The sequence below is a fragment of the Delphinus delphis genome, chromosome 14 (genome assembly GCF_949987515.2).
Source record: "Delphinus delphis chromosome 14, mDelDel1.2, whole genome shotgun sequence".
Taxonomy (NCBI): Eukaryota; Metazoa; Chordata; class Mammalia; order Artiodactyla; family Delphinidae; genus Delphinus; species Delphinus delphis.
In genome coordinates, this window is record NC_082696.1 from 78,937,643 (window position 1) to 78,952,434 (window position 14,792).

The 14,792-nt window shown below is 45.1% G+C and overlaps 1 protein-coding gene across 5 annotated transcripts in view; it reads right to left on the minus strand.

Annotated features, from left to right (window-relative positions):
* KCNQ5 (potassium voltage-gated channel subfamily Q member 5) overlaps positions 1-14,792 on the minus strand; it is a 580,339-nt gene that overhangs the window by 95,349 nt on the left and 470,198 nt on the right. For all 5 annotated transcript variants that reach the window (XM_060030362.1, XM_060030361.1, XM_060030363.1 and 2 more), the window contains exons 4-5: positions 10,057-10,232; positions 9,670-9,795 (exon numbers count right to left, since the gene is read on the minus strand). In XM_060030362.1, coding sequence (XP_059886345.1) covers positions 9,670-9,795; positions 10,057-10,232 — 302 coding nt within the window. The remainder of the gene's footprint in view (positions 1-9,669; positions 9,796-10,056; positions 10,233-14,792) is intronic.

Sequence of the window (14,792 nt, forward strand, 5' to 3'; positions counted from 1 at the left end):
CAAGGTATGTGTTTTGATTTGTAGTGGAACAAAAATGAGAGGTACATAGTTCCTGTCCTGAGATATTTATGGCATAAGAGGGGAGATATGTCACACACTAATCATTAAAACGCAAAATAGGGCAAGACAGGTATTATGATGAATGCACAAAATAATTTGCTGCTCAAATTCAAAGAAGAGATTATTACCAGCTTGGGGGTATTGAAGCAGCTTTGTTGGGAAGATGTCATCATACCCAGGCTTTGAAGGAGGGGTCATATTTTGAGAGGCAGAAATGATAGAGTGATCTAGGGAGGGGAAACAGGTGACCAGCTGCACAGCAGTGAAATAAACAGCGTGGGTTCTGGAACGTGTGTTCAGTTGGGCCGGAGCACGGTGGGTCTGAAGAGGAGGCTAACCAGCTATGCTGAAGCTGGACCAGGGAGTGTCTTTGAAAAATGATCCCTGGGTCGTGTCTCCCCAATGGTCAAGTGCTCCAGGGGCTGCCCATGTGCCTTAGAACAAAACCCTGGCTCCGCTCCAGGACCGACGAGGTTCTGCCTGATCTGGCAGAATGATGGGGCAACTGAACCGCAACAGCGGGAGTGGGACAAGACGGGGTGGAGAGTAAAGAGATGAGCTGAGGAAGTTCACTAGAAGCGTGTCTGAGAGGAAGGCGAAGACGAAATCTACATGACTGTAAAGTTTCAGCTGGGAAGATGATTGCCCCATAAATAGAAATATGATAATGAGAAAGAGGAGGGTTTGGAGCAAAGAAGACGAGTGGCTTTCAAATGAGGGTTTTTAAACTATCAGTATGACGCTGATCTAGAAATGTCTGAGCAACGAATTAAGAAGGAGAGCTTGAGTCTTGAGAGAGATTGAGGTTGGCATGAAATCTGGGTTTTGGAATAGGGCGCCGAGTGACTCTAAGCTCTGTGAAGAAATGAGGTTGCAAAGGGTGCAAAGGAGGGGCCAAGGGCACTTCCTCAGGAGACAGACATGTAAGGGATGGAGGGGAAAGGAAAGTCAGAGGAGAATACAGTTTTTCAAAAGTAGGAGGACTGGGAATGGGTTACAGAAATGGAAACTCAATGAAGAGAGTTTCACAGAGGACCAGGTGAGCCCTGATGCCACAGGCTCAGGGAGAACAAGGAGAATGAGGACTGAGAAAAGATGTGGACACAGAGACAGGAGTCACTGTTGATTTCTAACAGCGGCAGTTTGGGGCAGGCTGTCCTCCCCGGGCTCTAAAGGAGGGCCAATTAGTTGAGAGGCAGAAATGGTGGAAGAAGAGGCGCTCTGTGATGGAGCTCCTCCAGAAGCGCTCGGCTCAGCTGGCCACCGCTCCCTAGACCCTCTCCTCTCTCCTCGCTTCTGTGCTTCTCCCTTTACATCTTTGGCAGCTCCTTTTACGTGGCTCCTGCTACCCCAGACCACCTCCAAATACTGGATTCTTAAGCTTTGCTTCTGGGTCTTTTTCTCTTTTAAAAATTCTGTTCTTCTCAAGACTTCCCTGGTGGTGCAGTGGTTGAGAATCCGCCTGCCGATGCAGGAGACACGGGTTCAAGCTCTGGTCCGGGAAGATCCCACCTGCTGCGGAGCAACTAAGCCTGTGCGCCGCAACTACTGAGCCTGTGCTCTGGAGCCTGCGAGCCACAACTACTGAGCCCGCGAGCCATAACTACTGAGCCCGTGTGCCACAACTACTGAAGCCCGCGTGCTGCGAGTACTGCAGCCCGTGCACCTAGAGCCCGTGCTCCGCAACGAGAAGCCACTGCAATGAGAAGCCCGCGCACCGCAACAAAGACCCAACGCAGCCAAAAATAAGTAAATGAAATAACTATATAAAAAAATAAAAATTCTATTCTTCTGTAACTTTCCTTTCCCCCTCTCCCCTCCTTTCTCTCTCTTCCCCAGTGACGTGAACCACTCTCATGGGTATAAATACCATTTTTATGCTGAACACACTGAGTTTCTACCTCCAGGCCAGACCACTCTTCTGAGGTCTGGATTCACACATCTGCAGCGGGTATTCTGTTGGGATGCTGCACAGTCATTTAAATTGAACATGTCTAGGGACTTCCCTGGTGGTCCAGCAGTTAAGACTCCACGCTTCTGCTGCAGGGGGCGCGGGTTGGATCCCTGGTCGGGGAACTAGGATCCCGCATGCTGCATGGCCAAAAAAATAAATAAAGTAAAATAAAATAAAAGCAGGTGTTGTGAATTAAAGGATGTGAAACAAATAAAAAAATAAACTGAACATGTTTAAAACGGAAATTGTATCATCCTAAACCCGCCGCTCCCTCGATGACACCCCCTCCTGGTCGAGAGCCCCCCTGACCACCGTGCTGCTCAATCAGAAGCCTTGGGGCACTGCTGCCTCTCCCTCCCCACAGGTGTCTCTCTGAATACCTCAGCAGGTTCCGCTGCTTTGACCTCCCCAATCCCACTGCCTTCTCTCTGTCATCACGGCCACCACTGAAGACTGGGCTGCTAGAGCAGCCTCTTTTTTTCTTAGATGATAATTATTCCAGTTTTATTAAGGAATGGTTGACATACATCACTGTTTAAGGTGTACGACATGACGGTGTGATTAACACGTACTGTGAAATGATGACCACAGCAGGGTTGGTGAACATCCATCATCTCATAGAGATGCAGAGAAAGAAAAGAGTGATGAGAACTTTTAGGCTTTACTCTCTGAGCTTTCCTGTATATCACATGGGAATGTCAACTACAGTCACCATGTGGTACTAACATCCCTGGTACTAGTTTATCTTATAACTAGAAGTTGGTGCCTTTCGACCACCTTCCTCCACTCCCCGCCCCTCTCGTAGCCACAAATATCATCTCTTTCCGTGGTTTTTTTTGGTAAGCTTCCACATATAAGTGAGATCACACAGTGTCTGTCTTTGTCTGCCTTGTTTCACTTAGCGCTCAAGGTCCACGCACATGGTCACGGATGACAGGGTTTCCTCGTTTTCGTGGCTGAGTAGCACTGTTGTGTATACACCACACCTGCCTGCACACTCGTCACCGTGCACCCTGAGGCTGCTCCTGTCCTGGCTCCTGTGCATCACGAGCCGCCGTCTCTCAGTTGCTCTTTCTACTTTTGCTCTGGCCTCTCTCAGTTCCTTCTCTGCACACCTGCAAGGGCTATTATTTTCTTACTCCTCTCTAAAAACCCTGCAATGGCTATTCACCAAATTCAGAATAAATTCTAAGCTCCTAGCTACGGACCTCGTGAGCTGGTCTCTGCCCAAGTCTCCGAGGTCCCCCTGGTCCCCCCCTGCGCACTGCACTTTAACTACAGTGCCCTTTCAGCTCCTCCGATGGGCCAGGCTATCCTGCCACAGGGCCTTTGCACACTCTGCTCCCTCAGCCCCCAGTCTTCGCGGGGCTCCTTCTCATCCTTCAGGTGTTATCCAAAACACTCTGTCCTCAGAGAGGCCTCCCCTGGCCACTGTCCACAGGCGGCCTCTGGTCTCTCTCTGTCCTGCTCGTTTCCTGTCAGCACTTATCATGAGGGGTAGTGTACTACTGCTCTACTTTCCTCTGGGGAGGGGTCCTTATTTCCTCTACTAGAAGGAGGGACCGTGTCTTTACTCTTTGTTGTCTCTCTAACATCCAGCGTGATGTCTGCCTCCAGAGTAAGAGGAACTCAATAAATATTTAGTAAACAAATAAAGAATTCTTTCCAGAACATTGGCGACAGAGTGAGAAACATGGGGCCAGAACTCCTGGAAATCTCTGATGTGAGTGGGTGCTTTCTAGGATGTGCTTGTGCCTGTCTGCAGAGAGGCCGAGGCTGAGGAGGGGAGGGTGGCAGCTTTATGATGGGGGGGTACCCGAGGAGGAGGGACATAGGGTGAAGGACATGGTGGAGGGTTGGCCTTGGCCGTGTGAGAGAAGGGCAGGGCTGGAAAGCTCAGGCCAGTTCCCGTCAACAGTGAAGGACAAAGGAGGGTCACCTGTGCGGAGCAAAGGGCCTGGAACAAGAAAGGCCCAGGCTGTGAGGCTGTGAGAGGGAACTGGCAGTAGAATCCAGCAGCCAAGTGAATCAGATGCCACCAGCAGTATGGGTAGAGGATTCTCAAAGGAATTCCTTGAGATTGCAGAAGCAGCATTCCTGGCTCCATTTTATTACAGGTTCCTAATTTTAAATACGTGGGAAAGATTTTAATCTATTATACCTGTTCTGCTTAATCTTAATTAAGATTAATCTTAATTAAGATAGCTTAATCCTTTCCAGTAGTTTATTAATAATAATAAAGGGAAGGAGAAATGTCACGGTTTGGTCACAGCAATAACTTTGCACTTCTCCGTCTGCTTTCCATTCCGATCACACATCTGAGCTGTTCTCCTTGTGGCTCAGTGCTCAGAGTAGTTTTTTGTGTTTTTTTTTGTGGTACGTGGGCCTCTCACTGTTGTGGTCTCTCCCGTTGCGGAGCACAGGCTCCGGACGCACAGGCTCAGTGGCCATGGCTCGCAGGCCCAGCCGCTCCTCAGCATGTAGGATCTTCCCGGACCGGGGCACGAACCCGTGTCCCCTGCATCGGCAGGTGGGCTCTCAACCACTGCGCCACCAGGGAAGCCCAGTCTCAATGTTTTTCAGGAACCTCTATACTGGTTTCCATAGTGGCTTCACCAATTTACCTTCCCACCAACAGTGCATGAAGGTTCCTAAGGGGGTCCTTTAAGGGAAGAAGATTCATGTTGACAGTTGTCAACAATCTCCTTCCCCCCTCCCCTTCCCCTTCCCTCCTCTTTGCTCTTTTTCTCGTCTTCCGAGTCTCTTTTCTTCCCTTCTCTTCTCTTTGGGCCACTTCCTGAGCATACGGTTTCAGATAGTGGGTAGTCACAGAATCTGCACAGTCAATTTTGAAATTTGGTCACCTTGAACTAGTACATCAGAAAGATTTTTGATCTCCAAACATCAGAAACTCCTGTGTTGGTGGCATCATAAAATTTGGGCTCTGCTGTGGCAGGGAGCTCAGGGCATTAGCATTCCATCCTGGTCTTCCAGGACTGTGGTCAAATATGTAGTAATAGTGGTGACTAACATCTGTCTAGTGCTTGATAAAGTACATCTACATGGCCTAATCTCATTTAATACACACAGCAACTTTGTGTTTGGGTACTATTCTTTTCTCAGTTTTACAGAGATAATAAATAATTGCTTAATATCACACCTCCACTAACAATGGGGCTGGAACCCTGGTCTCCTGACTATAATACATTTTTTTTCAATACAGCACGTGCTCAGTGCTTATGGAGAAATACTGAGCAAAAGTGTCCAGAGTCGCATGTGCGGTGACAATTTTCAAGGAACAGACATCTTAGGAAAGAGTTCCCCACAGAGACTTATAACCAGTATAGCCCATAAATGCCCTTAAGGTAGGCGTGGCACTTGGAGAGGTTATTAACCACTCGGCTGTTTTGGGGGGTAATGGCTGGGGTATGTGTGTCTCAGTTTTCACTTGGTCGTTAATAATCTTGAATGGTTAGAAGTAAAGTAAGGCTTGGATACCATCAGGTAATGCATTGGTAAGAAACACAACTTTAACTAACTGTACCAGCAGATACAGTTAATTATCCGACTCAGATAAGTCAGAAAGCAACAGCTTATAGGAGGTGGAAGAAAACATTTTGTCCTGGTGAACCTGATGGGAGGAGGGTTGATTCTCGGAAGGGTAACAGATGTTATCAATGACAAGGGTATCTTAGCTCTTTCCACAAATGTGCACCATTTCCTATTCTTAGACTTTGCAGGGGGATGAAACTCATGGCATATATTTGGGCTGTACAACCTGTTGAATGCAGAGCCTCCTATACTAATGCTTGGAGAAAGATTGTCTGGTTTTTAGCATGAATTCTGGGACTAACTCTGGCCGACATCAAATCCTCTACATGTCTGAAGGAATCATCTCAGGCACAGGTCTCAGGTGGAGGCTGTACTTTTCAGATGCTTTCTCAAGAGCAGATTTATACCATCTGCTGTTGTTTGCGTCTTTAAAAAAAACCCGTAACACTGTCTTCGTCACGGGAATAGTGGTAAATAGGAAGAGGACAAGCTGGCCTTCAAGAATAGGTCATTACCAGGAAAAATTACGTCAGGAGGATGGGATCTTAAGTTGTTTCAGCCAATCAAAAGGAAGAAAATAATAACAGGAAAGAAGGAGATCATAATAAAACATAACTGCGGGAAAACCTGTTTTTAAATTACTTCAGAATAAACCTAAAGCAACTGGAAAGGAGGATAATAATAATAGGAAATAACATTAAATGGAACTCCGCCCAGCAACCAGAAGGTCCTCTTGTCCCGGAGCCGCAGCTGAGGCCTCAGCCTCTCCTCTCCCCCGGCACGTCCACTGTCATCAACGCCTCTTCAGTTGCTCCTTCAGAAGCCAGAACATCTTTTCATCGAAACCCCAGTTCCCACGCCCCTTCTGCGCTTAAGCCGTGGGTGTGCCAGGAAGGTACCGCTCTGTGCTCCTTGGCTGTAGCGGTTCTCCCACCTCACCATCCACGGCAGCTGCATCTGTGGTTGGGTACCTGCCATGCGCTTAGGACCAGCCCTTTGTATCGATTATCCCACTTACTCAGCGGGCTGAGTACTGTTGTTCGCTAGTATGGAACTGTTTTCAGGTATCAAAGTTCTCCGTGTTTTTACTGGCTCTGCTGATGGCACTACGTGTTCCTCCTGCAGCTGGTTTGGGTACAGCCCTCAGCACCTTCTTAATGGAAGGGCTTTCGTATTTAATATTTAGAATTCACTGGGACACTGGATCCACAGCCTACAAATGGCATTTTAATGTCGATACTTCGGGCATTTTTTTTTTTTTTAAGAAATGAGGATTTCCTTTTTTTTTTTGTTTTTTCACCAAAGCCTAGCACTAAGAAACACTCCAGTGCAGGATGCTTTCATTTCCCTATGTATTCTGGATACTTCCTTAGTTAGCAAGGTGTCCATTACATGCAACATGGACAATTTTATCTTTATTTCTATTTTTTTTACATCTTTATTGGAGTATAGTTGTTGGCAATGGTGTGATAGTTTCTGCTTTATAACAAGGTGAATCAGTTATACAAATACATATATCCTCATATCTCTTCCCTCTTGCGTCTCCCTCCCTCCCATCCTCCCTATCCCATGCCTCCAGGCGGTCACAAAGCACCAAGCTGATCTCCCTGTGCGATGCACCTGCTTCCCACTAGCTATCTAGTTTACATTTGGTAGTGTATTTATGTCCATGCCACTCTCTCACTTCAAACATGGACAATTTTAACTAAAAAGTAACCAGAAATAGATTTCATTAAGGTCTTCATTAACATATAATAAAAGGTACAGTCAGTATTTTAAATTTGTTTTACTTCACACTGGAGACCTAGTATGTTCTTATAAGGAATAGAACTAATAAGTTCTCTTGTTTGCTTTTTGTGGCTTCAGACGATTTCATGAATGAGTCAGTTAATATCAACAAACCCACTGTGGACCAACAAGGCCTTTTTTATTCCTAGAAGCTCAACACCTTAGAAAATTTTTACTCTTGTATTCAAGGCTAAATTTTTTTTTTCTTTAAAGAGACATAATTAGGCCATTCAAAGATCCTGTTAAGTACAGGTTAAACTTCAGTCAAATAGCACTACTGGAATGAAATCAATGAATAGACGCTGCTTTTCCCTGAAACGAACAGAGATGAACCTTTGGAAACCTGCTACATGGGTTGTTCTGGCAAAAGAAACAAGCTGGTGACTAAGTGAGAGGCACATTCAGAGCTTCCCACACACTGTTCAACACACAGTGCAGCGATTCTGATTAGTAGGAAGGAGAAAGGAAGACGGAAGGCCAGAAGGCCAGAGAGCTGCCAGGTGGACTCACCAACAGATGCACCTCAGAGAAGGGGCTTCTGAGTGTCCCGTCACTCACGCACGTTAGAATTATCACAGAGGCGCAAAATCTAAACTTCCAATTCAAATCGCTGCTTTGAAGCCTGGGATAATCAGTTGTCTTCCCCTTGCTGGCTAGAAAAGCCTCCTGTTTGCTCAGTTTACACAGTTTATCCCACCGTGAGTCATAGATATTCATTTGTTCTCTACACATAAGAAGTGTTTTAAGAATGTCAGATGACTGCTCTCTTCTGGGTTTTCCACTTTCCTCCTTTCAAAGTGGCCATTATTGTTTGTGGGGTAGGGGAAGCAGTTGGAAACCAAATTGTTAAACCAACAGAATGCTTTGTTATCAGCGGCACAATCTTGGAGACATTTAACTCTGATAATTTAAGGAAAAAAAATCTTAATCTTCAGATGAATATATTTTTGATCTTTATTCATATTACTGCTGCTATGCAACCCACAAACATACCAAGTTCTGCTTACTACAGGCCCTGCCGAGTTATCCACGTCCTTGACAAGAGATCTAGTTCTCGCTGAGGAGCTTCTGACAAATAGCGGAACAATGCAACAACTGGGAACTTAAAAATCTGTGCTCCACAAAGCAAACTGGCAAACAAACTTACCAATGTTTTAATCACAGTTTAAGAAGATGACAGATTTTTATTGTGGCGACAATCTAGCACTCAAGAATTATTGCCGATGATTTAGAAGAGAACAAATTTGTTGGACCAAAGAGACAGGGAAAGTCTTCAAACAACTAGAACTGCTCTTGTATTTTCACCCTTTTGGAATGTCTTAAGGAACAGAATTTTAAAAAATGTAGTTTACACATTGCATAAAGCACTCCTTTATCCTATGACATTCTTAATAGGGTACACGTTTCATCGACTGTTTTATAGATTCTTTACACTGTAAAGACAATTTTTGCTTTGATGGAAAACTATGTGTTGTTTAGAGTACACTCTTCCAGGTTCTCAGTTCCTGCTTTTATGGGGCGGGCTCTGCACCTTTCAGGCCTTTGAGTTATTTTAGGACTACATAAGTTGTAGCAGCAATGCAAAATAATTCTTGTTTACGGACATGTAAGTACATTCTGTCTGGTGCGGGTTCCTCTGACTTTCCTCTTTCACTGTGGAAGAAGCCAGGTGTGCCTCTGTTTGCACATTCATTTGAATACTTAAAAGTTTAAATAAAATCTTGAGGACATGTTTATTTTCTACCTGTATGAGAGTTGTGATTTTACTTTTATTTGTTTGGAAAACTATCCTTTAACAACAATATAAAGGAAAAAGAGTTTTATGAGTGGAAAGTTTTGAAATTCAGGATCTATAGTCTCTGATCTCAGAGATGGTTACCACTCTTCTCTTTTTCCCTTTTTGTACTATAATTTTACTTTTCTTTCATTCAGCTAGTACACCTTTTTTTCTTTAAACCTCAGATAAACTTTTTGACAAGTGGCCAAACAATGCAACCATTTGTACTTTAAAGCTGTGCTCCACAGTTAAAATGAACAAGCCCATGAACATTTTAATCACGGTTAAAAAATTACTTGTCTTTATTGTGGCAACAGTGTAGCATGCAAGAAATACTACTGATGATTTGTTAGAGAACTTAACTTTGTTGGACTTAACAGGGGAAACTCTTTAGATAATTATAAGCGCTGTATATTTTCACTTACCTCCCTTTTGGAAGTTCATCGTTTTATTGGGACCACCCATGGGAATCCCTACACTACATTCAAAGGAAACATCTCACAGCATCCAATAAACACAAGCAGGCGCTCACACTCACCGTGCCCCACCAGAGTGCGTCCGCGTAGGTGGAGAATTCCTTGTTGGCGTCCTTTTCCACCAGGTAGACAAGGAAAGACGAAAAAATCAGAACCAAAAATCCTATGTACCAAGCTGTGATTAATTCCTAGATATAAAAGGAATGAGAGATTTTTAGAGGTGAAAAATCTTTGAAAAAGGAAAAAAAATACAAGCATGATTCCATGCGTTTGACTACTGCTTGGATATTTATGATGACTTTCACATAATCCACTACACCTTGTGTCCCACATTGCTTTAACCAATTACTGAAAAGATTAAGTTTGCTTTCGATGGGTTTAGTAAATATCATGGCAGCAAGGGAAGAAGTTAAGAACACCCTGCCCGCACCTGGGCGAGGGCCCCCCACCTTGCTGTGCGCGTAGACCACGGAGCCCAGCAGCTTCCAGGTGCCGCCGCGCCTGTCCATGCGCACCATGCGCAGGATCTGCAGGAAGCGCAGGCTGCGCAGCGCCGACGTGGCGAAGATGTTACCCTGAGTTTTGGCAGAAACTACCGCTATGGAGGCGATGAGAACGATGGTATCTGAAAGAAAGAGGGTGAAGCAGCCGTAAGTAGCACGACCGGGAGGTTTTAGTTTCCAAAACAGGATTTCAGAAAGGGTCCTTTTGACCTGTTTGGGGCCCAGGGAACTGCTCTTGAGCCCCAGGCCGGCACGCGCCACGCAGGCTCTGTGATCGTCGAGGAGTGGAAGGCGGAGGATGTGGCCTCCTGCGCCTGCTGCCCCGGTCTGACCCTCGGCCGTTCTCTGCTTTAGCCACGCAGGTTTGAACCACTCGCCGTTTAACCTTCAAAGGCCTGGACACCGCCTTCGGAAGGTCCGGTGCTTGGAGGGCTTCGGGCTGGCGCAGCGTCCCCACGGCAGTCCTGGCGGCACGGGGCTTCTGCCTCTGCCCCTGCCCCAGCACCGCGGCCTGCTGTCTGATGCCACAGAGAGTACATAGCCTGTCCAGATGCGAAAGGGCTACTTCGCATAATCACGTCTCCTGTTTTCTTGCCGAGGAAGCTGGTAGCTCTGTTCTGCAGAAAATTCACTTGTGTTGTGGAGTCTGCACCTTTGCAGCCTCTTAGACAAAGGCCCCAACTGAGCGGACCGCTCTAAGCGTTCTGCTCTGCGTGCTCTGTACGGCGCAGTTCTGGGTAAGTTCTGTGCACAAGTTAATTAACATGCCATTTGTTACAATAGAGGAGGTGGTCATGCATACCACGCGCTGCATGGGAATGGATATTTAATGTCTGACATACTGACGTTTGGCCTAAATCATATCTGCCCTTTTGTCAGCTAAAAAGAGAAAAAGAGCAGCTAAGGAGAGCATAGAAAAGATGAATGACTTAATCGCTCCAAGGGTAAACATCTGAGCGAGGGAAGGTAGGCTTTGAAGTGGGAGAGGTGAAGTGGGATGAATGGCTTCCAATGGACATTTTACAGTAGGTTAGCTTGACCTGATCATCCTCAGTAAGATGTCCTTCCTGCTGCAAGTGGGCTGTGCATGACCAGGTGGCCACACTCCAAAGAAGAGCTCCACCTCAGGGGGTCGCAGTTACTGATGTTTCTGGGAGCCTCAGGGGTAACTGCTGTGTGAATGTGTATCCTCTGCCCAGCCCAGTCGTGCCTGCATTCAGGAAGGCCTGGCCCCTGGTGTGCACTAACAGCATCCTTGGACTCACTCTCCTGGTGCCCTTTTGGGTCAGGACTTGGAGAGGGTCAGGGGTTGGCAGGACGTGGGTGAGCCAAAGGGATTCCTCCAGTCGCATCTGCACGCTGCGGGAGCTTGTGGCTGGGTGCACAGCCAGCCACAAATGCATCGTTTTCTCTCGCTCCATAGCTGTCGGAGATGAGAAGGAACTACCTACGTTGATACGGACATCAAAGACGTTAAGCGAGTAAAGTCAGTCGCAAAGCAGTATGTACAATGTACTCTTATTTAATAACACATGTATTATACACCTAGGAAAGACATGTGAGAATAGACACAGAATATTACTATGAATTCTCTCTGGGGTAGAGAGTTGTGGTGAGTATGTGGATAAAGGGACTTTCTAAGTTATTAATTTTGGTAATGTTGGAGTTTTATAACAATGAAAATGTCTTTTGAAATCAGGAAAAAACTTTAAAAAAGAGTTAAATGTGAAAACATCTCTTGGTTTTCATCATTTGGAGGGACTTACTTCCAAGACAAGTGGTCTACAGACAAAGGGACACTCCTTATATGGCCCTGATGGATATACATTTTGCTTCTATTTCTCATTGTAGGCCTGCTTCCTCACAAGTGTACAAAGGAAAGAAAAAGGTACAATATTAGAAAAAATTGAAAGAAGTGAATGACCAGTAGGGGTGCAGAAAGCACAGACTTAAGATTTACTTTGTGCCAGGCACTTCCTTTAGTTCTAGGTTTTTTACAAATGTTATATTATTTTAATTCTTATAACACCCCGTGTTGGTTAGGTATTCCACAGATGAAAAAAGCGAGACACAAAAAACATATATTGTATTAGTTTTAAAAAATCAGCTATAGGCCTGTTACACTACAGCACAAAAAGTATGCTATAAAGTTACAGTTCATTAGAGAAGACCTAGAAAAAGGAACCGTGTAGGTTTGAGACAATTTCAAAAATTATGCACAGTGAATCATCTAAAGGTTTTAAGTCACATAATATGTAAAGGTAACCACAGATTAGATTTAATACGCTCATTTTAATTCAGATCAGAAAGTCAGAGTTCAAAGAAATGAAGTCATAAATGAGCAACCACATGGCACACAATGAATGCACCCACAAAAATGTTTCTGTTGGAGTACAGTCATCCACTGGAATTTTGCTGTCAGTACCACCTAGATATTTCCCAGCTTAATATTTTAGAAGTTATGAGTACTCTTGACTTTCATTTTTATTCATGTATTTATTATTTTTGTAGACCATTACTTAGCAGAATGGAGGATCCACAAGGTTGGATACTTGTATCCGAAGTATCTAGAACAGTGCCTGAAACATGGTAGGCACTCAATAAATGTTTATAGAATAAACTTAGGTTAATAAACATTTAAAAGTAGCTTGAGCTTTGTTCTCTTACCACATCAGTGGCTTAATAACTGGAACATCAATCTAAAATACCTGTAAGTTAATCAAACCAGCACAGAATTCTACAGCAATATAATAATTCACAGCCGTCAGCCACTGATGTTTATAAAAAGGAAATCTCCCTAAGATTTACCTTTTATGACAGTGGGCAGCGTGGTCTTTAAAGATGGCATCATAGGAGACCCCTGAACCGCCACCCTCCCACAGATACACCAAATGAACAGCTACGCACGTAGTAATTCCCTCTGCAGGAAATCCAGAAACTAGCCAAGGGGCTCCTATGCACTGGGAGAATGAGAAAACGCGCACATCAAAACGGCAGGAGAGGCTGAGACGCACTCGCCACAAACCCCAGTCCTAGCACACAGCAGGGACCTCCAACTCCCAGCTTTTCCCTGGGAGGCTAAGGGTTTGAACCCCATTTTTAGCGCCCCAATTTTTAAGACTCCCACCAGAGGGATGCCCCTCCCCGAACACCTAGCTCTGAAAGCCGCGGGGCTTGCATCCGTGAGCCCCACATACTACAGCAAACACAGAAGCAGGTATCAGCGGGCGTGAGTACTGGGCCTCCGCTCACCCACCACCCGTGTCCAGGCAGAAACGCCAGTCTCCCCGACCTTTCCTGAAAGGGTTCTACTTGCGTACTTTAAAAGCTGCCGCCTGCCAGTCAGGCCTCTAATTTTTAGCATCCAACTAGGGAGTGACTGCAGTTCTCTCCTGAGACCACAGAAGCCGGTGGACGCCTCCCCTGGCCTTTCCCTCTGGCCTGCTCCAGTTTGCCAGTATCTCCCTCAGGAAGCTTTTACACACATCTGGTGCCCCAGCTTTTGAGGCTGCTGCTTGACAGAAGAACCCCTGGATCACCTGGCTCTGACAGCCAGTGGGGCTTTCATTCAGGAGTCCCACAGGCCTGTAATAAAGAAAGAAGTTCATAATGGGTTCCGGACCCCATAGCCCCCTCCCCCACTCCATGGCTGTATAACTGGGCCCAGTACAGAGGGGACAGGTGAAATGCCCACCTCCCAGTTTCTCCTTGGATGGGGTCTAATGACACACTTTCCCCACTGCTCCTAAACTGGACCCTGTATCTAGTAGCTGACTGTGACCCTTCCCCTGGGACACTGATCGGTCTGGGCACATATTCAACCACTGGGCGCCACTAAAAACAGGGAAAGTGATTAGACAATCACATAGGTTTTAGAGACAACCAGAAGCCAAGGCTGGGCTGATTGATGACGTTCATCTCCCACACAAGATCAGTCTGTCAAGAATGGGGTAGGAGGCTGTTCATCTAACACACAGAAACCCACACAAAGAGTCAAGGAAAATGAAGAAACAAAATAATATGTTCCAAACAAAAGAACAAGATAAACTACCAGAAACAGATCTTAATGAAACAGACAACCTAGAAGAAATAGTTAAATTACTAGAAACATACAACCTACCAAGGTTAAATCAGGAAGAAACAGAAAAGCTGAACAGACCAATTACTAATAAAGAGATAGAATCAGTAATCAAAAACCTCCTAAGAAACAAAAAAGTCCAGGACCAGAAGGCTTCACTGGTGAATTACATCAACATTTAAAGAATAAGTGCCAATCCTTCTCAAACTCTTCCATAAAAAGAACAGAAGAGGAGGAAACACTTCCAAACTCATTTTATGAGGTCAGCATTACCCTGTTATCAAAACCAGATAAGGACACCACAAGAAAATAAAAGTACATATGCCTGATGAATGTAGATGTAAAAGTCCTTAATGAAATCCTAGCAAACTGAATTCAACAGTACATTAAAAGGATCATACACCATGATCAAGTAGGATTTATTCCAGGGATGCAAGGATGGTTCAACACCTGCAAATCAATCAATGTGATACACCACATTAACAAAAGGAAGGATAAAAATTATATGATCATCTCAATAGATGTAGAAAAAGCACTTGACAAAATACACACACTTTCATGATAACAACTCTCAACAAAGTGGATATAGAAGGAATGCACCTCA